At 43.8% G+C, this 27,140-nt stretch overlaps 2 protein-coding genes across 32 annotated transcripts; one reads left to right on the forward strand and one right to left on the reverse strand.

The window, feature by feature from the left end:
• Positions 1–289: 289 nt before the first annotated feature.
• On the reverse strand, positions 290–11,446 carry Cct5 (chaperonin containing TCP1 subunit 5). The gene is made up of 11 exons (NM_001004078.1): positions 11,340–11,446; positions 7,861–7,921; positions 7,355–7,519; positions 5,498–5,696; positions 4,116–4,308; positions 3,887–4,036; positions 3,344–3,463; positions 2,546–2,731; positions 2,312–2,449; positions 1,961–2,141; positions 290–528 (listed from the first exon to the last, which is right to left on the reverse strand). The coding sequence occupies exons 1-11, from the start codon at positions 11,442–11,444 to the stop codon at positions 401–403; spliced, it is 1,626 nt and encodes a 541-aa protein (NP_001004078.1). The 5' UTR covers positions 11,445–11,446; the 3' UTR covers positions 290–400.
• A 217-nt stretch (positions 11,447–11,663) lies between these two features.
• Atpsckmt (ATP synthase c subunit lysine N-methyltransferase) lies at positions 11,664–26,866 on the forward strand. Of its 31 annotated transcripts, none has more exons than XM_087630386.1 (8): positions 11,859–11,953; positions 12,498–12,558; positions 13,766–13,831; positions 14,950–15,227; positions 17,196–17,333; positions 18,648–18,698; positions 19,141–19,175; positions 26,014–26,866. In XM_087630386.1, exons 4-7 carry the CDS (start codon positions 15,171–15,173, stop codon positions 19,162–19,164), a joined length of 270 nt encoding a protein of 89 aa, XP_087486512.1. In that variant the 5' UTR covers positions 11,859–11,953; positions 12,498–12,558; positions 13,766–13,831; positions 14,950–15,170; the 3' UTR covers positions 19,165–19,175; positions 26,014–26,866. The 31 variants fall into 31 exon arrangements, with proteins under 31 accessions (NP_001102648.1, XP_087486512.1, XP_087486537.1 ...); XM_087630411.1 differs by having other exon boundaries at positions 13,783–13,831; XM_087630363.1 differs by lacking the exon at positions 12,498–12,558 and adding an exon at positions 13,509–13,647.
• Positions 26,867–27,140: the final 274 nt, after the last annotated feature.

Genomic DNA, 27,140 nt, shown 5'->3' on the forward strand with positions numbered 1-27,140 from the left:
CAGAAGGAACAGTCTCTAGCTCTAGTTTATCAGCCATGCAGGTGCTGGTATAACCCAGGAATACCATCAAGGGCATCATCTACAATCAGGATTGCTACCCCTCGGCTCTCTTATCTTCCTGTCAACTGTGAAGTAAAACCAGACAACAGGACACCTGAGCTGCTAAAAAATTATCTGTAGAGTTGTTCTGCTTTATTACAGCTCTGCAGATGAAGGATGCTTAAAGACATCTAATGAATGCAGAAACTGAAGTCATATCCTTCTCCAAGCTCTGAGTAAGTGGAACCAGTTACCAAACAGCTGCTTTTATTCCAGCATCTACAGGCTGTGAGAGGACGAGCAGTAACTGCAGACGCAGTACTACACACCCTTTATTTAATCACAGTGGTAATGGTACAGTTTATTCTTCAGATTCTCCAGGCTTACGGATGTCATCAATCTTCAGAATCATCCTAACCATCTGTGTGGCAAGAGAGATCTGCTGCTTTTTACCAATCAAGGTTTCTATGACATGCTGATACTGCATATCTGAAAAACAAAACACAGCAATCAGTGGTCCAAGAGCATACAAATGTACTTATCAACAAGCAGCTTCAACCTAGTAGTCACAACAAAGCTAAGGAAACACAGCCGCTGCAGTACACAAGTCTGCTCTCAGTTACTGGGGAGGTTAAGGTGGAGCTGAGGCCGCCTGGGAAATATAGTGAAATTTCATTTCGAAAACAAAAATGGTTTAAGTCTGTGCCATTAGTCATGGGTGGAGAGTGACTCATGGGACCCCATTTCTCCCTGCTAAACTACTTGCCCCTGGTGGGCTATAGGTCATCTGTCTTCAATTGTGTATACAGTTGAGCCCACCAGGCTCCAACAGGCAGTTTTACAAACCCATGTTCAGAGGTAGTCCTGGTTAACCCAGCAGTTCATCATGCAGAACAAAATATAAGAATGTGGGAGAGAACCTATAGGGAGGTTAACAGGATGCGAGGCAAGAATACTCACAATACATCATATATATCGAAGTGTCAAACAATGAAGTTAAAAATATATTTATCTATAAAAAAGGGGCTGGAGATGACTCACTGATTGAGAGCACCAAGTGCTCTCACAGAGGACCTGAGCTCCTAACATCTACATGGCAGCTTATATCTATCCAGCTAAATCACTGAATCCACCACACGATTCTGGCTACCAAAGGTACAAGACAAACACACACACACACATACACAAAAAATCTTAGCAAATAAACCCTAAACTAAAACCCCGAAGCTGTAGCAGTAAACTGGCCACAATGCCCTACATCACATTCAGATGGATTTCCTAAGTACTGATGATGTGTTAGTGGGAACAGGGTAGAGCTCATGGCAGCTCATGACTAAAAGGAGGCTAGATAGCGATAGGACATCTCAAAGCACCCAGAGGAACAGTAGTGAAACACAGTTCTCTGCAATGCTAAATCAGTAGACAGTTTGTGTCAGAACAGCAACATAGACCATTTAAGAGTTGCTATTTTGTTTTGGATGCTTGTGTAGACAGAATCCTGGTTTTGTGCTGGGTGCTGGAGCAGCTATTCATCACAGGATTTCAGGTAAGGCCAGTCCATCAGTGCAGAAATGTAGCAAATTTTCAAAGCTGCCACCTTTTCAAGAGCAGGACTGCCAAGCTGCTACAGAGTTAACGTTTTTCAAACACTCCATAGCCATGGGACAACAGCCAGGCTGCAAGCTGTGAACACATCAACAGGCCCTTGGACTGTGGTTAAAATGAGTTGTGTTACTAATACTAAGTCCTACAGCAATCAATTAAGACACTAAATTAAAACTCAGAACGTAACTGTCCCAAGTGCACTAAAGAGCTCACATAGGACAGTTCTGTAGCATGCACACTCTGCCTGGCAAGGGCACCTCCTCCTCCAAGTTGACAGAAGCTTGTTCCACTCAGAGAGCCCCAACAAGCAACTCACCATTACTGCCCTTGTGCAGACAGTCAATCCCCAGGGCAGGGTTAGACTCCTTCACTTGTCTAGCTCGGACTTCAGTCATGGTCTGGATGGGATTCATGCCACTGTTTTCTGAAAGGGCCATGGGGATGACCTCCAAGGCGTCTGCGAAAGCTCTCATGGCGTACTGTTCCAGAGTGGGGCACTGGAAAGACACGGGCAGACAGTGCACTCGGCAGCAATAGCCAAGCCAACGGCTGTACATGGAAAACTCACCAGGGCAAGCTCAATAAACTTCATCTACAGAATGAAGCTGGGAGGACATAAACACACAAGACCTCAGACAGCAGTTCTCACTGCTACTCTGTCCCTTACCTTGTCTGCCTCTTGGCTGACTGCCAGGGCGCAGGATATTTCAGCTGCCCCTCCTCCATACACAACACGGTTATCACGGATGAGGTTCCGGATGACACACAGGGCATCATGGAGAGATCGTTTTGCTTCTTCAATGATCTGGGGAGAAGGCCATCATGTCTCAGTTCTTGCTGGCAGAACAAGTGCCCAGACCCACTGTACTATCTCCCCCAACTCAAGGACAGGAATTCTTACCATCTTGTTTCCTCCTCTGATGAAAATGGTCACAGCTCTAGAGTTCTTACACTGCTCAATAACCAGCATTTTGTCTTTTGTAGTGCCAAATGAGATCTCCCGCACCACACCGGCAAAGCCCAGCTTCTCAGAGGTAAGCTCTGAGAACCTTGGGACAATCCGGCCTCCTGTTGCAATGGCGATCAGCTATCAGGATGCATCAGAGAGGACAGATAGATGTGGTCAATACCAGTGAACTTCCAAAATGGAACCATGAATGAACTACATTTACATTTCATCTAGGATCACTTGGTTTACCAGATAGGCAAAGTTTTCAAGTTTCTGGCAAAGTATCTTGTTAGAAGACAGGCTCTGAGGACATGGGACCTTAGGTGGTGGCGGCTGGTGCTACCCAGCTCTATTACTCACAACTCAGTCTTTCACTGTCTGGGCAGCCCTGTCTGCCATCCAGCTCACATGTCCTACACAATGGATTGTATCAGGAAAAGGGAGGAACAGTTTGTCCAGAGCAGTGTTTAGTAGAATTGGTCCTATTCTGAAGCCACAGGAGGACAAAGCTTTCTTGCCTCTGAAAGCCAATGGGGAAGCCCAGAGAGTTGACTACAATAGCAGAAATATAAAGCACACTTACTCTAACAAAGATGATTCTAGAATGTTCTACAGTTCCTTTCTTTAAGCTGTTGCATTTTGGTGTGATGTGACTGTTTCAGGCAAGGGCTCTTAAAGTGATACTGAAGACATGTATCTCAGGCTCACCCCACACCTAGGCAGGGGTCTGCGTGTGTGCTGGCCTCCTACCTCAATCTCAGGTCCTCCTACCCAGCGAACTGCAGGCAGGCCGTTCTGAAGAAGTAAATGATTAGCTTCATCATCAAAGCCCCACTGGCAAATAGCTAGGTTAGCACCAGTTTCTTTTATCTGGGAAAAGAAATGTTACAATTTTAGCAATAATAAGTAGGTGTTTATCTGTGTTACACGACCAAAAAAAGGGGGAGATGCACAGCTGTGTGATATCAGTGCAATGAAAGGGACAGGAAGGCCAGAGAAGGCCTTTATCCATTCCTTCCGAGTCTAAGATGTGCCAATGGGAACCACCTTGCTTTCCAAACCATGCTTTAATTCCTATTACTTCACAGTTCTTGTTTGTTCCACTCAAGGCCAGGATAACGTAATGAAAGGCACAGCAAAACCCTCAGGGTAGCCCAGAATAGAATCAACTCTTTGCTCATACGCCATTTGGGTTTTTGTGCTGTGGTCGTTTTTGACTGACACTAAACCCAGGTTATACTGCATCTAGGGATCCAGGAGTGGACTCAGCTCAGGATGCACTCCAGGTCTCACCTGCGCAATCATCTCTTCAAACTTTTCCTTTTCGTACTTCTGCAGGGCTTTGTAGTCCTCCACAGATGTGACATCCAACTTGTGCTTTGTCTTTGGTTTAGGTGGTTCAAATGGACACGTGAGAATTGCAATCTTAGCATTCAACACTTCCTATGGGGAGAGGAAGATCATCTTAAATGGTGGGTTTAGATTAAAAGCAGTGTATAAGAGTATAAGAGCACTTACTCACTTTCGGCATCTGTGGGTGACTGAAGTCCTTATCAACGATCACACCCTTTATAAGTTTGGTGTCCTCCAGCCGCCCACCTACTTTGCCTTCCACTTTGATGAGCTCAAAGTCAACATCTCTCCGCTCCATATCAGCCACTGTGAGGACAGCATTGACGGCAATCTCAGCCATTTGTCGGTGACAGCTGTTAACCCTGATGGAAACACACAACTTTTACATTCCTCATATGACTGCAGCACCCTAGCCATATCATGCACCTCAACAAAGACCAGTGCTACTTTCAATGTAGACTGGGGTCAATAATGGTCTAGGCAAAGCAGTAAATCTGAGCTGTGCAAACCCTTTATGATTTAAACTTGCAAGTCTTGAAACCCAAGTGCATATTGATTTCCCCTTAAAAATGCATGAATCCCCGGGTGGTGGCAGATCTTCAGTTTCCTATTCAACTATACTTTAGCCTCATCTCTCTCTGGCCCCGTGCTCTCTCAGACACTGAATGAGCAGTCCTCAGGTGCCTCTCGGCTCACTCACTGTATTTCCCTGTGTGGAGACAATTCCTTTCTGCTAAAACTGCCAGCTAACATGTTAAACATTCGACAGCTCACAGGACTAAACGATTTAACAAAGGGCCATAAGGCTGGTAAGTTGGATCAGTAGGTAAAAGTGCTAGCTGCCAAACCTAGTGATCTGAATTTGATTCCCAAACCCACATGATGGGAAAGAGCTGACTTTCACAAGTTGTACATGCACAGAGAAAATAAATGTAAGCAGAATAACAAGGGAGAACTGAAATGGCAAAAAGGAAACGACAACATCCTCATTTCTCTCATATGTAGAATATTTACATTAAAAAATTTAAAGAATGGTATATCAAGCAGGAGCAACATACAAGGAAACACTTAGAACCCTACTATGTAGGATTAAAAGGAGCTCATGTGTATATAGCAGCGGACTGGAAGAGAGGAGTATGCTACTGTAGAGAGGAGCATTTTTGGCTCGAGGTTGCTAGTCTTCAGGGGCGAGAGCAGACAGTAGGAAATGTTGACAGCAATTTTAAGACAGGAAGGTCAATTTTAAGACCACCCTTCTAATTACATTAAATCTTTAGATCAGTACATTTGCTTACTGAATAAAAATACAAACGTTTCCCCAAAATGACTTCCTAGTGCCGAGGTAAAGGGAAGAAGGGTGGGTTTCAAGAATCTTACAAGTCAGGTGATCCAATAACCTAACTGGCAAATCCAGCCTCCAACTAGAACACAGGGAAACAAGCAAAACCAACAGAAACTTGAGCAATTTACACTGCTGCATTTTAGGACAGGCTAACAGCCCTCTGAAGGGAAGGCTTGTAACCCACAGTACACTACAGATAGGACACGCACACTTTGGAGCCCAGTGTGGTTTTTGCAGTCTGAATCAGAGGTTCGGGGTTGTTTATGTCAACAAGCACATTATCGCTGATTTTGTCCAGGTGCTGAATAGCAATTCGGGCGGCCTGTTCGTAGCCATCAGCAATTCTGATAGGATGGATGCCTCGGTCCAGCAGCTGCTCAGCTTCTTCCAACAGGGCACCAGCCAAGACTGCAACAGAGCAGACCCATCAATTTAAGATTCACCTTTTAGTACATCTTTACATGTTACCCTGAAAATCACAACATTCTAAAATTGGGCTGGATGCAATCCAAGGCTATTATTGGAGGGAGACCCCACCCTCTCAGTTTTGACCACAGTCAAGGTCCAACAGGCTGCCCTTTAAAGATGACTTAGATAACAAGAACTTAAGATTGGGGTGTGTGTGTGTGTTTGTACAATGGTTAAAGCACTTACTGCCAACATCGACAGCCCTGGAATTCACAAGAGGAAAACTGCCTCCCAAAAGCTGTATTCTGATCTCTGTATGACCTCCCCGTAAATGTTAAAACAGAAAGATGTAGGCCTGCAGCTAATCTTTGCTACTTTGTGGGTTCTTTTTCCCATCCTTTATGCATTCCCTTCCACCCCCTATCACCAGATGGAGAGAAAGAAATAGATTCTTGAAACAAACTTCGTTTCTTTTTTGATCAAGGCTACTAATAAACTGCAAACAACCCTCCTAAATGACCATCTACTACTCCTCCCCAAACCCCGCCCAAAAGTCAGAGCTCTGGTATTTATATACCCCTTGAAAAGTTACCAGCATTTCAAACATCACACAATTGGGGAAACTATCTGAAGATGGCAAAACCACGCCTCTGGGGGCTGGGGATTTAGCTCAGTGGTAGAGCGCTTACCTAGGAAGCACAAGGCCCTGGGTTCGGTCCCCAGCTCCGAAAAAAAAGAAAACAAAAACAAACAAACAAACAAACAAACAAACAAAACCACCACGCCTCTGTTAGAAGAGGCCAATCAGTCAACTGCTATCAACAGTATGAAGCTACCCCATATCCCCACACCTGGTGATTAAAATGAAAACACTTTCTCTAAAGTAACTAAAATTCCAAAACTGCTACTACATAGGCCATAATGCAAGAACATTTTAAATGGAAAACAGCAAACTGGGTTTCTGTGGCCAGGGACCTCTGCTCAGTGAAGAAAGCCTGGCTTTTGGAGAGCTAATGAGTTGTCTGTTCCCACCACCAACCCTTTCCCTTTCCCTCTTTGCGATGGAACTGAGTTTAGTTCTGCTAATTTAAAACCACTGTGCTCCAAGTATATACTAGAGCAGTGCTTGGGAAATCATGGCAACTCCAAAAGAATGTTGAATAAATGATTTTAAATTAGCTGCAGCAAATGTAACCATGCATAAATTAATATATGTTCATTTCCTTTCATTTGTAAAACAGTTAAAAATTAGGCCCTCTTTGTACCTATGCACAAGCAAGCACACATGGTTCAGAGTTAGTTGGAGAAGTTAAGGCATACCCCACTTGTATATTTTGGTATGAGAACCAGGGCATTCTCCCAGTGCAATCCACAATCTAAAAAATGCCACCATACAGTTATCTCAACGTTTGCAACTTAAACAGATCGGAAGCACACATTACAGCTGGCTGTCCCATCTCACTGGAAACCCTCCCAGCCTCCTGTTTCTCTTCAGTATTCACTTTTCAAAGTCTGGCCCACTTGTACTACTATAATGTGTCCCCCAACTTCAGTCTGTTCCCCACTCACTGTCTTCATGATGCTGCAATGCAGAAACATTAGCTCTTGTGATACTTTTAAACAATCTCTTAAGTTAGAAAGGCTGTTTCGTTTCTTACCAACCACTCCTGTGGTCCCATCTCCAATTTCATCATCCTGGGATTTGGACAGTTCAACCATCAGCTTGGCAATCTGATGATCAACATCCATCATGCTTAGAATGGTGGCACCATCGTTGGTCACAGTCACATCACCATCCTTATCAACCATCATCTTATCCAGCCCTAAAAGACAAGAGTTCAGAGTTCAGAAGGAAAATTGAGCAAAATAAAGTGTACCCAGTACCAGGAATTGACAGGCAAAAAATAATCCAACATACATGAACTAAATATCCACTAGATAACCCAAACTCCACATGGGAAACAGTCTAACTCCAGACATACAGGCTCGCTCTGGAACACAGTAATGAAGTGAGGAAAAGCCTCTAACCAAAACTTTGAGCACACGGTAACAGAAGAGCCTGACATTCAGCATCCTGGCTGGACCGAGTGGACCATCCACTGCATTTCTAAAGAGGCACTGTGACTTCAAGCCTTTAGTAAAACTAGTAAAGGTTCTCTCTCACCGTTTGGTCCCAGTGACGTCCGCATTGTGTTTGCTACAGCTTTGGCAGCCATGATGTGAGACTAAATGGAACAAAAAAGCAAAGACACAGTTACATGTCTTTCCAACAGCTGAAGGCACATAGCTCATATTTGCAGGAAAAAAAAAGATTTGGGATGTAATTTCTAAAATCTAGAAAGGTCTTCATCAACAGGGTGGGCTGACTAGAGCAGTAACATTCACAACTACAAGCTTTAGGATCAAGCAAATTATGTCTCTCACTTCTCAGCAAGGGAAGGAGGTGTAGGTTCTCACCATTTTGAACTCCGAGAACACAAAATCCAACTACAAATTCTTAACACCTTCAGTTTTACCAAGGCTTACTGTAGAGAAATATCAAACCACATTAACCCACCTTGTTAACATTTTTAGCAAACACTATTTTCAAAAGGAAAGTTTTGAAAAATGGCTAAGAATTTAGTAATCGAGGTGTGGAACTGGGAGACCGCTCTTTTACACTGTTCTAAAATTTATCTTGTACTTGTCAGAAATCCTAGTAACAATGACAGACCAAAATTAGCTGTGAGAGATACTAGAATAAGGGGATAGTGATTGCTTAGCATGCACACGAGGTGGGCGGATCATTAGTAACATTTTCGGTTCTTGAAGATACAGGTTCAGTTTCCAGCACCCACAACGAAGCTTTCAATGGTTTATACCCTAGTTCTAGGGATCTAATGCCCCTTTTTAGCCTTCACTGGCACCACAATGCATGCATACGGATGAAGGTACTCACATTCACACATAAATCTAAGAAACCCCCTCCAAACCAAAAAGAACACACACATCTCATTATTATGCAAACCTGACTTCATGTTTAATAAATAGCAAAGATTCATGTATGACAAATGTTTAGAAGTAATGTTCTTTATGATTTATTCTCAGTAGAGGTTTGCTGTTTACCTACCTATTTTTATTTAGGTTTAGACCCTCAGTTATGTAAAACTTGACAGGAGAAAAGTGTGAACTTTAACCATAAGCACTATGGTCATGTGACCTTCCCATGGCAAGCATATGGTCATGACACCTTTACCAGCGGTTTTTTTTTTTTTTTTTGGGTCATCTTGGCTCCCTCAGACCTAGAAGCTCGCTAAGACTGGGGCCAACTACATGCCCCTAAACAGAAGAACCTCGATTTTCAAAGGGGCTGATCGAGAGCACGTGATACTTAACAATACTCATGCTACTTACTAGCCTAGTAGTCCCATGACCTTGACCCCACTCTGGGAATGTAACTCACAGCTTCACTGCACACTGCTCAGGCTCATTAGCTTTTTTTTTTTTTTTTTGGAGCTGGGGACCCAGGGCCTTGTGCTTCCTAGGCAAGTGCTCTACCACTGAGCTAAATCCCCAACCCCGGCTCATTAGCTTTTATGACATTCTTGGGAACCTCCCCACAGACTTCACTTATTATCAAGATAGTAGAGGTCCAGGCCTGAAAGGACCCTCCTTGCTCCTCCTGGTTCACTTCCTTCAACGCTGTGTTCTTTTGCCATCACCATTGTAACTCAGGTCAAAATCATCCTACAAGATTCCAAAACCAGATGCTCTCTTCTATTTGCTCCTATTTTCTTTTTTCTTTTTTTTTTTTTTTCGGAGCTGGGGACCGAACCCAGGGCCTTGCGCTTCCTAGGTAAGCGCTCTACCACTGAGCTAAATCCCCAGCCTGCTCCTATTTTCTAGTGACTGTAACAACTCTAAAGGGTTAAAGCCACTCTTGTGCTTTAATACCAGTTCAAACCCTTTCTGCAGAGCACTCCAGGCTTTCCCTGAGTCTCCAACTCATCTTCTCACCCCCAAGATGCAGATGGATAAACTTTTATAAGCACAGAAACATTGGGTGGTTTCAGAGCAGTGCAAGTACATTCATTAACTTTGTCACCAAGACAGGCTACAAATCAAGTTCATTTGGCCTTTGCAAACTCCGTTTCTCTTATAAGATGCAACCTGAAAGTACTCATTCTCAACGGAGTTTCTCAATAGCCACCCGAGGGAAATGTCTCTTGGGCTGCCCAAAGACACTGGATACTCAGACTTATTTTTGGTTGTCTAAACTGGTATGTACTAGCACAGGCCAAGGAAACAGCTCAACACTACACACAGAACAGGCCTCCAACCACAGATGATCTGGTCTGAATGCCAAAGCTAACTTCACTGCCTGCACTGCTAGCTTTGACTTGATTGGAGGTGGAACTAAACCACGACCCTTCTCTAGGGTAGCTGTGATATCTTTGGCAATTTCTTTATGACACTGTCGCTCAAGTACCTAATTTTGTAAACAGGACCCACCCCAAGTGAGGACCACATGCAATAGTCCTTGTAGTTAACACAAATGGCAGACACAACAGAACTGTTACATGAATTACACTGGTCTGTCTGTTGGAATTTACTTTATTTGCAAGTCTCCTGAAATAGAAAAAAAAAAAGGTGGAATTGAATATATAATGTGCATAACCCGAGAGCAAAGAGAGCCAAGCATCTACCACGCCTCAATTGCTATGTCCACTCCCTCAGTCACTCCAAAACACTTGGTTAAGTCTTTGGTATTACAGGAAACCCACCCAGAAACCTCATTCTGAGATGACGAATAACTGGAGTCAGTGAGATTTCCCTAACATCAGGTTAACAAGGGTACCTCAAACCTGGAGACACAACTGGCACAGTACAACCTAAAATGGGGCTCCCTTTCTTTGTGCGTTTCATGGCAACACCTGTGACTGTCATCCCTTTATTACCTGGGATCTAGCACTGGGTCTTGCCTTTTATTTCTTTCCTTCTGTTAAGACATTCCTTCCTACTTAACACTTCGGCTCTGCTTTCCCTCATGGTAACTTCTTTGTTTCCCTTTTGGGAACCATCCTAATTTGCAGCCAACTGTGCTCCACCGAAATTGTCTCCTTCAATTTCAAAGATTACCACGCGTTTTCTGGACTAAGGGAATTTACGGTCTCCTCTGAGTACACTGCTCTAGACCTTTCAAGTGTGTGTGTATCTGGTAGTTCCTCCTATCCCAAGTTGGAAGAGCTTCCTTCACCGTCATTTCTCATCCTTCCTACAAGTAGCCATTTGGTCTGTCCTGTGCACGTTTTTCACACTTCTCGCTAATTTTCTTCCTTTACGGGACAGCACCGTGTCTAAGGGACAAGCCATTTACAAATACAACGGCCCAGGCCTGCTCCTCTGGTGAGCTGAGGGATGCGACTCCACCCAGCTCGGAAGAGTCGGACCGCGCTCTCTACCCCACCTTGGGACTAAGGCTTCTATGCCCTCTTCCACACCCAGAGGGCGGGTGTGAACCTAGAGCCCATAGGGACTCCCCGGAACCGGAGATTCTAGATCTTTCAGGCCAGCACATGGCCGAACTGCTCCCACGCCAGCGCAGGCGCAGCAGCGCTCTGGCCGCCTCTCTTCATCCCGCTACCTCGCGTTCCGAGCCGTTACCTTGAGGGCCTCAAGCCCCATGAGACGAGACTTGCGATCTTGGTCCTTGATAATAAGAAAGGGGCGCCCATACTCATCGAAGGCGAGGGTCCCCACGGACGCCATGGTGGACGAACTGGAACAAGCGCTCTCCAATAACCGGCGGGGACCACTTGGGAAGAGAAAGGAAGCACCTCCTTCTCGCGAGAGGACGCAAAATCCCACGCGTGCGCAGTGCGGACCGCGAGATTTACTTTTCAACAGTGACTTTTTTTACGCCACAGAGTACCTTCTGGAAGCCGCCGCTATTGGAAACGTCTGTCCTCCTTGAACCGAGGGGGTGTTCCAAACTTAGAAGGCAGCGTCTAGAACACAAATGCAAATACTAGACCTAATCCAGTCACCGATTCAAGGATTTGGGTTTTGAATTTTTCTGAATGCAGAGTTGCAGCGGGGAGCTAATTTCCTTAAGACATTTTTCTTTTCCTTTATTGCCACCCCGCCTCTGAGACGTTGGTAGATTCCACTTCCGGTCTCCCCGGAAATTTCGCGCGATGGAAAGAGGAGGTGAGGTTTGACCGGCATGAAGGCGGGCTGCTGAGTTGTCTGTGGCGCGCATGAAGCACGACCCGCTGGTATGGCCGCGGGCGCGCGTGGCTGCCGAGCTCTCCGCCCCTCGCCGGCCCGTGTTTTCTTGGCTGGGTCGAGGCTACCGCAGTGCATGCTGGGGGCTGCTTTCCGCCCCTCCGTGCATACGATCCTAGGCCTGTTAGAATTCTCCCTGTCGCGAACTAGCTGCTGCTTTGAGTTATTGAGTTACTGCAAAGATAGCAGTAATAAGAATAATACCTACTTCACAAGGTTGCTGGACGTCAGGGAGAACGTCCTTAGTCGTCGGCACGCAGTATTTGTTCATAACTTCCCAGGTTACACAGATCATGTGACTTGCCCACGGGTGTCCTGCTTGGTGGAGACAAGTAGCACGGCCTTGTGCTCAGAGTCTCTTCCCCCAGCGTTTTGCTGTTAGAAAGATACCCCATAAGGGTAATTGCTCTGTACATCTGCCAGAAATCACGATTCATTTATAAGCTGAGGTTTATTTGTTACGAGTTTCCACTGTTTCCACCCGTACCCCACAGAATAGAAGCTGTCCCTGAAGTATTGTCGGTTTTTTATTAGGTACTCAAAATTAGAATGCATGTAACAGCGCAGACCTGAAAGCCAGCCTATTGTCATACAGGTGGTGATTTGCTAATCTTGCCTTAATGTATAGCTTTCTGTCTCTTAGACTCAGTGATGCTTTTTTGGGCTTTAAAAAGTTCAGATGGTGGATTCTGCAATCCATTTTGCTTGTTAATTTGAGAAGAATAGAAAATCTCTAACGGTGTCCTCTGCATCTTATTTTTTTTGTCTGAATGCTGTCTAAGATAACTCCTAGTATCAATCGTTGATATGTAGCAAAAGGACACAGATTGACATTTCAGGACAAGTTTTTTTTTTTTTTAAAGTTTCATTATGACATTTTCATATATATAGTTCTTAGTCATATGTGTGTGTGTGTGTGTGTGTGTGTGAATGAATCATTATGTTGTACCTTGCCATGACATATAAGTAACTGTCCCCATTATCCTCTCCACTCTTCCCACTTGGTCCTCATTGTTCCCCAACTAGTTATCACATAGATGCATATATTATATCATAAAGTCTAGGTTCCACATTAGAAAACATGTAGTATTTTGTCTCCTGCCCTCACTTATTTCCCTTTCCACCTTCAGACCCCTTCCTCCTCTGACACACACACAACACACACACTCAGATACAAACAGGATTCTACCTCAGAGAAAACATGATAGTTCTGAGCCATTAGTTTAAAACTGAATAAAGCTCCATGTATATACATACACTGTATCCATTCCTCTGTCGGTGGCATCGAGCTGGGGTCAGGAAGCACTTGATGGATTGCACAGGCAAGCAAAGGCACTTGTTGCTGAACCTGACTTGTGCTTAGTTTCTGGGTCCCATGTGGTTGCGGAGCAAGCAGACTCCCACTTGGATCACAGACTGCCTTCCTGTTTGGCTTCTGCTCTACTCCCACTCTGTTCTTCATGGACTGGTCCAGTGGCTCGATGCTTTTGCCCTCAGTTCAGATCCTCTGCTTAGGTTCCCTTTATTTCCTCTGTATTCCTTCAGATGCTCATACACAGTCTGACACTTCCTGCATCCTTTGCCTCAGTTGGTTCCTACAACTCAGAGGCCAGCTCGGAGACCCTGGAGACCAGGGCCTCACTGTCTACCTTCTGGCTTTGTGAGATGGTACGTGTGTCTACAGGTGAGGCACACCCTGGGCCATCTGACACGTGTTTAACTGTCATCGCCCAAATAGATAGAGTGTGATCTGTCTGTATGGTAGAAATATTTGTTATTTAAATAATAATACTTATGTTCAGTTGTAAACATGAATCAGGTACTGATAAGGAGCAACATGAATGAATCCAGAAGACATCATTTTAAATGTAAGTTTGTTAGAGACCAAATACTGTGTGTGTGTGTGTGTGTGTGTGTGTGTGTGTGTGCTTGCAGATTTATATATGTCCATGGTCATGTGTGTGCAGGAGTTCCATATGTGTAACCACGTAGGCCACAGTTTAAAGTAGGTATTTCTGTTGTACTCCACTCACTGAACTTGCCTGTTTTTGCTAGGCTGGCTCGATGCCTGTCACTGGGGTCTGTCTTCACTTTCCAGTGCTGTGTTTGTACCTGTCTTTTGCATGGGTTCTGGGAATCTGCTTGAAAAGCAAACACTTTACCCACTGAGCCATCTCCCTGGCCTTTGTAAGCTGGTTGATATAAGTTACCTTTGAAGCTACTTCTGTAAGTCCAAAGTTGAGGAAGTAGAGACTAAAGTAGTGGTTACTTAGGGTGGGTGGGGAGATGACAGCTGAAGGATAAAGGGTTCTTGGGCAATAAAAATCTTCTCTAATTGACTGGTGAGGGTTTCACACACCTATACTAAAACCTGTTGAATTGTACACATTAAATGGACAAACTGTATTTGTATTAATTCTGTCCTAGTAAAGTCTAAAAACGCTGGGTTTCTAAGCTGAGGCTTTCTTTGTTCAGACTATTAAAGTGTGAAGTTTTATGATTAAAACTTGCAGTAATGGATACTGAGATAATGCATTAATTACTAGAGTCCCAGACACACTAAATCTACTGATAGAAGATGTTAATTTTCTTTAATATTGAAGAAATTTACCAAATTAATTTTGACAGTGGGATTTAGAAGTCATTTAGAATTTTATACAGTATTCAATGAATTTGTCCTTTAAAAGAGATTAGTGGTGCTGGAAAGGTTGCTCAGGTGTTAAGAGTACTTGCTGCTCTTACAGAGGACCCAAGGTTGGTTCCCATCACCCATGTCAGGAAGCCACAACCACCTGAAACTCCAGCTCCAGAGAATCTGATACTCTCTTCTGGCCTCTTCGGGAAGACAGACAGACAGACAGACACACACAGACACACAGACACACAAAGCATGAATCAGTGTCAGAAGAGTTGTTGAGAAGATGTAGCCTTTGTTTTCTAGTGTGTGCTCCATGTGTTTCTGATTTCTCTCGATGGCTCAACCTAGAAACGCCTGAGGAAGAAAGGCAGTCGGGATGTGTTCTTCCTACAAGTCCGGAATCTGACAGTTTGAAGACAAGCAATTGGGGGTTCTTGATTACTGGGGTCATTGGTGGTGCCCTGGTGACAGTGTATGCTGTGACTACGCCATTTATCGCTCCAGCCCTCCGGAAAGTTTGTTTACCATTTGTACCTGCAACTTCGAGGCAGGTTGAAAATGTTGTCAAGATGTTGCAACACAGAAGAGGACCTCTGGTGGACATTGGCAGTGGTGATGGACGGATTGTGAGTTATCCTAAAACATTTTAAGGTTTGGAGCCAGAGTTGTTAAATTTCCTGCTTTATTTTTATTATGAGGTTTCTGCAAAGATTTGCCAAATATGACAGTTTTAAAAGTGTGTTCTATTTTGTGTTTGGCTAAACTGTTGTACCACCAGCATGTGCTCAGAGTTCATTTTACTGTGATTGATTTTTTTTTCTCCCCTGGAGGAAAAGAGCTCTGTAAGCATGCCAGAGAGAAAGGAGCAGTTAATTGCTAATTATAAAATAGTCTATCAGAAATTTTGGTCCAGTAAAGGTGGCATAATCACAAGAAACGTGCTGACCATGGTGTTTAATTGTCTTTACTCTTGGAGCTTAGATGCTTGCTTTACATTTTTCTGTATTGATACATGGGTAAGGGGTGGTTCCTAGGAGTTGATAGAGAGTTAAATAAGAGAAGTGAAGCTCTTCACTTTTGGTGAGTCCCTACTTGATTAAAGACAGGATTTCAAGATAGGACTAACTGCATGTAGCTGTGGTCCTAGTACTTGGGGGATGGAGGCAGGAGGATTATGACTTCAAGGCTAACCTCTTCTATATACAGAATTTGGGCTACATGATGCCTTGTCTAAAAAAGAAATTCCGAATTTTAGTGGCTTCAACTTATGATCCCAGCCTGAATCTCTCTAAGAAAAGGTCACTCACTGACTGGCGGGTGAGCTGAGGCAGGTGGCCACGTCCTGATGAGAAGGAGTGGAGACAGTGGGAAAGGCTTGTGTTCTGGCAGCATGTGTGCACAGACCAGCCAGACTGCACTACCTTCTTAGTCCTGTGGACACTGGCTTTGTGGGGGAGACCTGAAACCATGACAGAGACAGTAAAGGCTCTCTATGTAGCTTTAAAAACATTTCTTATACTGTGGCAAAATCTGAACATTAATATTTCCCACCTTAGCAATTTTTAGTTCTGTTCTATTAAGTAATTCCTGTGGTTCAGTTGTCCATCCCTGAGATGCTTTCATCTGGCTTTGGATGGGGCTTGTGAGCACCCTTCCTTCTAGGCTACAAGGCTGACTGGCTTTATCTTGTGCAGGCAGCCACAGCTGCTGGGAGCTCATGAAGCTGTGGTCATGGGGAGGTTATTTTTACTGCTTATTATCTGTCATGCATTTTCATTTTTCCCTCTGCTCTGCCAGCCACTGGTGCAGAGGCATGCAGATTTTCAGTTTGTAGCCTCTTAGGGTTAGCTGAGTCAGAATCAGGGATACATTTGTCCAACACAACCCTGAGTATCTCTTTCCCGATACTCAAGGTGAAATCTTTGACAAAATGGAGAAAACTTTGAGTTGGCCATTGTCTTGTTTATGAACGATAGAACTTCAGATATAAGATTTTTATATGGCATCTTCATCAAAGGGGCAGTAGCCATTTTAAAGCCTATATTATTTACATGAAATAATGAGTTTCATTGTGAGATTTTGTCCGTGTACACTATGAACTTTGGTCCTGTCACCCCACCCCTTCTTGTAGCTCCTGTCTTAGTTACTGTTCCATTGCTGTGATAAGACACCTTGACCAAAGCAACTTAAAGAAGAAGAGTTTTGGTGGGCTTACAGTTACAGAGGGCCATCATGGTGGGTAGCACAGCAGCAGTAGGGTATCGGAGCAATAGATGAAAGCTCACATCTTATTGACTTGCAAAAGGCAGAGAAGGAACCTCAAAGCCTGCCCCCAGTGATACACTTCCTTGAGTAAGGCCACTCCTACTAATTCTCCACCAATTGGAGACCAAGTATTAAACTATGGCCTACGGTGAGGGAGGGGGGCCGTTCTCAATAAATCTACCATATTTCTCCTCTCCCTGATCCCTGCCTCTTTCCCAATAGCCCTAAAGGAGTATCTTTTAATAGGACGGCTTAGGGTTATAAATCACAGATAGGGAACTCTCATACAAGATAACTTCTTTCTTTTGCTAACCTCTTGCCTCTGTCAGGTGATTGCAGCTGCAAAGGCAGGCTTCCCAGCCGTCGGGTATGAACTGAATCCGTGGCTGGTTTGGTACTCCAGATACCGTGCTTGGAGGGAAGGCGTGCATGGCTCTGCCAAGTTTTACATTTCAGATCTATGGAAGGTATGAACAACCCTGGAGGATGGGGCTGCAGAAGTTAGTGGACCTTATTCATTCGTAATTACCATGACTGATAGAGTGTGTCAAGAGAAGTACAGTCCACATGAATATTTTGGCATAACAAATGTATATGCATTTTAAACTGATAGATTTTACAATAGGCCATCCTTTAGTGTAGAAGCTTCAAGTTTTGATAAAAGTCATATGAATGCTAAGAATTTATTGACCAAATTAAAGCATTTTCATTTTTTCTTATGAAATGATGAAATATTTCATTTTACTTGGAAATCATAGTTTATTCTTGATAAGTATTTGGCTTTGCTCTGTGTGTTTGCATGTTAAGAGACAGACAAAGATGGAGGATAGAGCCAAGAGTCTATGAACTACGCTATGGTAATTCCTTCTTGTCCTCATAAGTATGAGGGTTTTCTAAATACATTTATGTCTTCTTTTTTTTCTCAATATTTTTATTATTTGGGAATTTCACATCATGCACACCATCACACCTCCCGGTCCTCCCAGGTCTGCCCTCCCCTCTTATAACTTACCCCTCCATCCCCCAAAAAAAGAAAAGAAAAGAAAAAAGAACCCCATGAGTCCATTTTGTGTTGCCTATATATTCACTGGAGCATGGTCAAACCACCAGTGGTCGGCCTCTTTAAAAAAACTGAGTCTTTTCTTACCCGCACCTCCACCAGAGCCCCTCAATTGTGGAGAACTACACTTTCATATCCTTTTATCTGTACTCTTAATAAAACCACAAACTATCTATTGTGTTAGGAAAGCTTCACAAAGTGCTTTTCCTAACTAAGAATTTACCACTTGTAACACTGTCCTCGACAGCTATGACACTGCACTTGGACTGTGTATTGTTCTCAGGCTCTGTATGGCTGAGTGGTCTCCACAGAGTAAATAGGACTTTTATTGGGCAATAAGAATTTTGGCTGGCAAAGCACTTTTAACCCATTTTTTTCAACTGCTGTAAAAACTATTTTATTGTACTTTAAATGTACTGTTTTAGGGAAGAGGAAGATGATTAGAAAGGTGAAGATGCCACAGTGTGAAACAGGTGGCTCTAGGTGATGACCAGGAGCAGGGCAGAGTCCTGCCCTGAAGGAGGCCCAGTGAGGATGAGAGGATGAGTCCCAGGATGCATCTGAAGAGCTGATGCATTTGACTGGTGTGCGTCAATGTGCGTGTGGCAATGTGTTCTTTTTGCTTGGCCTCTTGAGGCTGTTCTGGCAGTGTGGGCTCCTGTGAAACAAGATTCATGACTTAGAATAGAATTAACCCACCTTTGTTTTCCATCTTGTTCAGGTCACCTTTGCACAGTACTCGAATGTCGTTATTTTTGGTGTGCCCCAGATGGTGAGTCTGCACCCATTCCCTGTGACCTGCTTGTTGCTGGCACTACCAGCTATATGCAACACATCACCTCTCACACACAGGCAGTGAGAGCTTCCCGGTGACTTTTAGGGAACATTGGATTTCAGTTCTTTGGTTTAATAAAATACTTACAGATCTTCAAAGTTTAATCTTTAAGAATTCAGCTACATTTAAAAACTTCAGTTAAAGAGAAAAAAATCTCAATGATCTCCCAAAGCCTTAACAACGCAGTTTGAAACTGCTCATGAGGTTCCAGCAGTGAGTGTAGTCGGTGATTTTCATGACTGCTCACCCACACCCTGCTGCAATCACTTGGGGAAGTTAATGGATGTTCCCTTTGAATTGATCATTCCTTCAATTTTTCTGGAAGATAATTTTCAGGGTGGATGAGCATTGACTGGTTTCAATTTTCTCCAATTTGCAGATTTGCCAAAGAACTGAATATTGAACTTTGATTAGGTATGTTCAAAGTGAGAATACCCCACTATTGTACTGAAAATGGGCTTTTCAGAGACGTTCAGGGTAGGATGCTTTATGTCACTCTTGGCTTAAAGACCAGAGATAGCAACCCTCTTTTACTTCTCAAAGTTGTAATTGTAGTCATAATAATCTTGGCAGAATTAGATGTTTGCTAAATGGAGGATCCAGTTTTTAATTAAAGAAAAGGAAATTTAGTTTTTGTTGTTTTGTTTTTATATTTATGCCTTAGATTTTTGTTGTTGCTTTTTGAGCTAGAGTATCTCTGGGTAGTCAGAGTTTAACTGCTTGAGAAGTTTATCCCCACATTGGAACTTTCAGTGTAATGGTGCAGTCTTTGCTTTTTGCAAACCAGCAATGACACTATTACAGAAGTGGTTGTTTATATGTCTGTTACAGTACCCGAGAGTACTTCTGTTCTAAAAGTGAAGGCAGGTGTGAAGACTTGCTCCCTGGTCATTTAAAAACTTTCTTGGGTCAGGCCTGGGCTCACACCTGCAATCCCAGCACTCAGCAGGCCAAGGGAGGAAGGGCTATGGTGAGTTTGAGGCCAGCCTAGGCTACAGAGTGAGACCCTGTCTCAACTCTCCCACCCCACAAATAAACATAATTTTTGATCATAGACTAGATAGGGATTTGTCATGGTGATTTACTACTTATAATGCTCAGCCTTTTCCTTCTAAGATGTAATAGTTAGCATATTGGATGTAGGAGTGTAGAGAGTAGATTTACTGGGAATCCTATACTGGAGAGGTGCTAGGCTGACATGTAGGCTCTGAAGCCCTGCTGCCTTGTCCCAGCTGGGGGCAGCAGTGGCCTTTATGATGCTGGGTTGAGGCTGCTCTGCTGCCTGAGTCAGGGCTGTTTTGCACATTATGTCAGGGGCTGTTTTCCTCAGGAGCAGCGTGAGTCTTGTTATTTTGAAAAATACATTTGCAATTATTGCTTATTCCCCTACATACAGACAGCTTTCAACCAAGTAATTTGAGTATTTCGCTGTTCCCAGGGAAAGAGAGGAGCAGTGGGAATTCACAGAGCAGTGTGTCCCTTAAAAAGAGATTGGGCTAGCTTGTGTTCTCCATGTGGTGGGTTGGTGAGGGGCACAGGATGCTCATTTGGCTTTTGTTGAGCTGGAAGGCTGAGTCTCATGTATGGAACCCCCACTTTCATCCCACATCAAACTTTACTCAAGTGGAAGTAGTGAGGGGCAGGCGACAATGCTGGCTGGGAAGTTGGAGACCAGCTTTGCCCTCTCATAGTTGTGTGGCCCTGAAAAAGTCCTTGCTTGTCTGTGTGAGGATGCTGTTAAACTGCATCCTATTCTCTTGGGCACTGGTCAGTAGTACTCCTGCCACGGAAAGTAAACGCAGCATGCCATGGAAAGTGTCTCAGGGCAGCCGATGCACTGACAGGCACGTGGAGATACGGCGGATCCTTAGGGAAGTGCAGAGGAGGACAGCTGGCGTTGTAAATCCTCAGCCATGCCTTTGATGCTAACTGGATTATTCCTAATGGCACAGGGCACTTATAAGTGGAAATTAGTGCTAACACTTCAATATGTAGCATGTATCAAAGTAGCATGACAAATGCCATTTGGACCTGCTAAATACTACGAAGCTTGCAAATACCATAGCATAAGCTTATGAAACAAGAGCTTCTTTTCAAAACATGGAACAAGTTGATTGGGCCTTTGTTTAAAACTCTCTGCGAGACTGGAGATGTAGTTCAGGTGGTAGAGTGTGTACCTAGTGTGCACGAAGCCTTGGGTTTAGCCCCCAGTACTACAGAAAACAGTTGTGCTGGCACATGCCTGTAAACCCAACACATGGGAGGTAGAGGCATAGGATTAGAAAGAAGTTCAAGGTCATCTTTGGCTCCATCATGTGTTTGAGGTTAGCATGGGTTACATAAGATCTTCTCTCAAATAAACACCCCCAAAGCAAAACCCCAAACAACAACCCCTGTGATTTCCTGTTCTCTTAGAGACAAGTCCAAACCTGCTGAGGGACTCTAAGACTGGTGTCGAGCGGCCCTGCCCACTTGTGACTTTGTCTTAGCCATTTCTCTATTAGTTGTTCATGGACTTGGCTGCGCTCTCTTCCAGAGTCTGGGGCCATCCATTCTTGTTGACCTCAGGCCCACTCTGCTCTGGGCCTAGTTAGTGACTGTCTGCCCCTTCTTCTGTGAAGCTGTCCATAGTGGTCCCTTGAAGTGGGTCTTAATGCTCCTGACTTTCTACTGTGCAGCACCTTGATCCTGTCCTTCACTGAATATTGTACACTGGGCCCCTCTGTGCCTGAAGGCTTTGCTCATATAATAAGGATGGCTGCTGCACAGGAGACAGGGTCTCCTTATCACTTGACTACCTCAGTAATACAAACACCCTGAGGTACCTTGTCACTGCTATAGAGGCAGTGGGACCTGGCAGAACAGAGCCAACAGATGAGGCGAGCTGAAGTCTCATGCAGTGGTCAACTTTATCCAGAGCCCCAGACAGTTTACACTCTGAAGGGTTAAGAAGGGCCACATGAGCAAAGTGCCCATGAGTTCACACTACATGCAGTCACAAGACCCAGTCACACATAGCAAAAACATGTGAGGACCATGTTCTGACAGCTCCTCTATGTTGCAGTATAATTGAAAAAAGCACATGACCTGGTTCCCGTGAGTTCCCACTCTGAGAGGATCCACTGTTTCTCAGTTCACACATTGCCCCCTTGGCGGGTTGTTATGCCTGACACATGACATTGTGTTCCGAGGGCCGTGCTAGCATGGCCCTGCAACATGCTAGCCCTAAGCATTCTATAGCCTAGCACGGCTTCCTGCTATGGACTCTGCTCACACTCCCAACAACCCAGTGAAGCCATGACTCAACAAACTATAACCCAACAACCAGATTTATATGTTAATTATGCAATGTACAATACATCCATATAATTAACTTACAACCAAATGATAAGGATATAAACCACCCACCTAGAGAAGATACAGTTTGCTTATCTAGACACACAAAATCCTGTACACATCCATCCCTTAAGAATAGTTATAACAACCTTTAAATGTGCAGAGAGAAATCTTAACATCCACCTCCATGTTCTCTTGACTGCTCCTCTCTTTGCTCCGTTCTCCTCTCCTCTCTAAAACTTTTCTCCCGTCCATCCTTCCTTCTTGTCCAATGACAGGCCTTGTTCTATCCTGTACCTGCCTTCACCTGCATAACGACATCAACCTATACCTCTACACTAGCAGAAAGATTATATGTCGAATGAGACACCCATGTAGAATACACCATATACTTGAGGAGAAAAATGTTCTGAGGGGTTATTGGAGGCAGGGAAGGGGTATGGCAAGGTCAGTATCTCTGGAAGGATACTATCTGTGAGTTGTCATCCAGGCTGAGAACCTGCAGTGACAGTGCTGAATAGTGTGTGCTGGTTTGTTAGTTGGAATGGTGAATGGTTGGTTGGAGAACAGTAAGTAAGGATAGGTGAAAGGGTGATGTAGATTTGAGATGAGTCAGGGGACAGAGCTGGTACATGAAGGATGCTTGTCCTTTTATGGGAAGGAGTTGTTGAGGGTAAGCAGAAGGCATAGGAACTGGTTAGGGTAGAAAAGACCATCACAACTTCATGGAGGTCAGACCCACGACAGTAGAATTTGGGAGACACATTATGTGCTCTTTTGGGTATACAGGTGACAGAACTGAGGCTCAGTTTTGTGTAGGTTAGCTGGTGAGAAGATGTCAAATTCCAGCTGCTCTACAAAGAGAAACTCAGCAGCAGTAGTGGGCATGTCCAGCATTGGTGAGACAGAAGAGTCAAGGCCAGTTCCTTTTTGTCTTCTGCTTCCTGGGTGTTTGAGTCATCAGGAGCTGAGCTGGGGAAGAGAGGTACAGGATGAGCCCTCTGTCAGCTCAGTGTGGGCTCCTGAAGTCACATTGGAAGTGTTGGGTAAAGCAGAGTCTAAAGCTCAGGTGCAGGGACAGGCAGACCTTAGGGAGGAGCCACCCGAGGCCGAAGATTTGTCTTAGAAGTAGGCATACCCAGCCAAGGCTTCCGGAGATCCTCCTGGTAAAGATGTCCTCACTCTTGGAGCCAAGAAGAAGGAGGAGGCTGCCAGGTCTCAGGTCACATTGTCAGCCATAGGCCTGTCTTATGCCTTTAGCTAAAGAATGATTAGAGTATGATGAGTTTGTGTCACTTTGAAACCCATAATTGTATGAATAATTTTGAATTCTATTAGGCAGGCATAACACATCACTGCTTCTCTTCGTGTGTGATATCGGGACAGATTGATGCATATTTATGTGTAATTTAGTCAGTTAATTTCTTATGATTGAAATGGCTTCTTTCATTTTTAGGTTTATCTTGACTTAGCATATGACAGTCACCCTGAAATAAAAGAAACTATAAAAGAGAAAAGAATAGTAATGTGAATACGCTTACAATTATCTTTTTATGAACAAAATTACCATAAGAAACCTGATATTTTGAAAAATGTATGTTGTCTTATTTTTGTGTATTTAATTTTCCCTCAAGGAATAATTCCTTTTTAACATCTTTGCCAGCCACTGGAAGAATAGAAATCTCCTCTCCTTAAGGGGACTTTTTCTCTTGTTACCAAGTCTAACGATGCATTAGCATTTGGGTTTGTTCCGTCCATATCATGGAGGTTTTTCCAAGCCATTTTTGTAAGATGCTAGTCAAGAATAAAACCTTCATAAGAGCCCTGTTGGTTTCTCTGTCTGGCTGTAGTTACTTTCAGAGGGAGTGGTTTTTGCTTAGATCTTCATTTCGAAGTATCATTTTTCATTACAGGAATCCTTGAGAATTGCTGATCTAGGGTTTCAGAAAGGAAGGTACAAAAGCTTGAAACCTTTTGTTGAACCAAAACATAAGGAAGTACTCAGAATTTTTAATGGGACTATTTCCAAAGGATGAAGAAGCTGGGTGTAGGAGATGCTCCTTGGGCAGATTTGGACATTTTGAACATTAGTGTAGGAAGACCAGCAGTGATTCTGAGTCGTTGGGAGGGCCATTAGAACATGGACATTCCTACTTGCCATAGATAGATGTTACAGGCACGGAGACGGGGACACAAGAAGGGAAAGCTCCTCCTTGCAACAAAATATGACCTCCGTCTAGAGGACAGAAGGAGGATTACTGTCCTACCATCACTTTGAGTCTTTATGGTAAAAGTTGAGTTCAGTCAGAATCCTCAGTGCATGCTGCTTCTAGGGCAGAGGTGACCTGTGAGTAAAGGTGCTTACAGTACTCTACAGCAGGTCGCTAAGGGTAAAGGGAAGACCGTGAGTACATTACGGAGATACAGGGTTCACCCTGAACAGATGCCTGATAGAGCCATTCAGGCAGAAGGGCCGCCTGGGCTTCTGGAGCTCTGGTCAGTTCATAGGCTTGCAGCAAGGCCATTGCCATAGACCCACACGCCAAGCACTGAGCCATCAGGAGTAAATGTCAGAAGAACCTGAGGTGAGCGTCATTTGATCCATTGCCATGAAAGACTAAGAAAGATAGGAACTGTTCCATGTCAGAAGGGACTGAAGTGGGCATATAGCTGAGTGGTAAACACCCCCTAGCCAGCATGCACAAGACCGTAGGTTCATCAACTAGTTCCACAAGACAAAACAAAATCAAAAATAAAATTAGGAGACTAAAAACCCATATGGCTAAGCAAGAGCATTACTCACTGCTGGCTCCTTGGGTGGTGCAGTCATCACTGAATTGTTATGGGCTTACTGTGGGTAGAGTGACATGCTTCCTGAGGTGAGCCTCATGGGGAGCATGTAAGGAACAGGATTGCTGTGTGCAGCTTCTTCTCAGAAGGCACAGAGGCAGAGTTCAGGGAGGAAAAGCCTGTGGTGAACAATGAACCTGCCCTGGGTAGAACTCTGCCCGAGGTGGACTGCTCATGGGTCCCTTTTCCAGTTCTTGTAGCTTGTCTACGATTTTACACCATCTCAAAATCAGTTAAAAGTAGAAAGTGAAACAAACAATGTTAGAATATGAAGGTGTTAGTACACTTTTACAAATACAGGTAATTTTAAATAGTTGCTAATTTGTGATGTAATTAAAATGTCAATACTTTCAGCAAATATTAAAAGCACTTTATTGGTAGGTTGGGTAATAAAATTAATTCAAAATTGATATAATCTATATTGTTCAGAAATTCACTCTTATGGGTGTAGAGTTAGCTTAGTGGGAAAGGGGTGCCCAGCATATGGGAGGTCCTGGCTGCACTTTGTAGAACTAAAAACCCCTAAGGGAAGACATGCATCATCAGTGTGTTATAAACATTCTAACATTATTTCTAATGATAGAATGTGTATACTTTCTCATGGTCTAATTAAACAATATTTCACAGACTCTAAATGTTGGTGCTATGATGTACTGTTAACAGTTGAGGGAAAACCCCAGCTCTGGTAATTGTAAGGTAATGTCAGTTTAGAGATGGTAAAAGTGTAGACAAATGTGTCTTAACTACCTGGCACATGCTGTATTGCAGTAGGTAAGTAGGTAAGCCATTTAAAATAGTATTCTAATTATTGCCATGTCATGATTTTTGTCAGAAAAGCAAAATTTATGATACGTATTTGCTGAAATAGGTTATTTTATGATTGTACTAGAAAATGTCCCTGTTACTGCTGGTAATACGTCTTCTTGTGTTAATGGATTGCTTGATAAGTGTTTGTGCCTGAGGTGATGTGTTTTGTCATATTTTCAGGGCCTTTGAAGTGCAGAAAGGCATTTTGAAGTCTTCTCTGTCAGTGTTCAGGGAACCTAATGGCTGTTATTTTCCACAGATGCCACAGCTGGAGAAGAAACTTGAGTTTGAACTTGAGGATGGTGCTAGAGTTATTGCCTGTCGGTTCCCTTTCCCACACTGGACTCCAGACCACACCACTGGAGAGGGTATCGACACTGTGTGGGCCTACGACATGAGTGCTTGTAGAACACAAGGAAAGAGGGCCTGATTGTGATCAGCTCGGCCAGTAGAACTTGGCAGAGACAGTGGACTGTGGGCTTCCTCATCTGAGACGCAGAGCCAGCTCCTTGACACTGAATGACAAGTCACCGCTGCTCTCCTTGAGAAAATGAACAGAAGCTCAGAGAAACATTTAAGTTTAAACTCTGCTGCTTTTTAAAGGGCAGTTTCACACAGCCTGGGTTGGCCTTGAGTTTGCTGATGACCTTGAACTTCTGATCCTTCCACTTTTACCTCCCCAGTAAAATGTGCTTTTAGTGGAACATTCTGGATGGGCTCACTACCTTTGCATATACTAGGGTGCATGAACATAAAAGTAAGTGACAGTCTGTGGGTAAGAAGACTGTCATCTCAGCAGCATGGTTTGATGGCTTGGGTGAAGAGGACGGGGCACTTATGCAAACATCTGCATTTCCTGTAGTTTTGTTCATGACTGAGATTTATCTCCTTTGTGTAGTTTGCAGTTAAATTAATTTTCTGTAAGATTCAGAGAGTGACATTTAGATTTTATAATTCTTACAAGGAATGTTTTACCCTAAGGCTGGTGGTGTACTATACTCCATTGATTGAATATGTACCTGTACAACTGTGTGTAAATGTAAATGGACTATGTAACACGCACATGTTTCAACATTGGGGTTGTGATAAATTGCACATGGCTTTAATTGGCAGTGCTGGCAGTTTTAGTGTCATTGTGTTACTATAATCTACGTGGTACTATCTTAGATTTGATGAGGCTTTTTGAGAACATCCTTGGTTCAGGGAGCAGAGAGTAAGGTTTAACAGTGAGTGACTGTGGCTCTGGCTGGGATCTGTGTAGCGGTTAGTAAGGGTAAGTAGTGAGTGAGCTTTTGGATGTGAGCTGAGTTCCTGTTCCCCGAGGAGGCCTGGGACAGTGACTTACCTACTGTGTCTGAGCCTTAGTGTCTGGCACCAGGACAGTGA

This window comes from Rattus norvegicus, chromosome 2, assembly GCF_021556685.1.
Source record: "Rattus norvegicus strain SHRSP/BbbUtx chromosome 2, alternate assembly SHRSP_T2T, whole genome shotgun sequence".
Classification (NCBI taxonomy): Eukaryota; Metazoa; Chordata; class Mammalia; order Rodentia; family Muridae; genus Rattus; species Rattus norvegicus.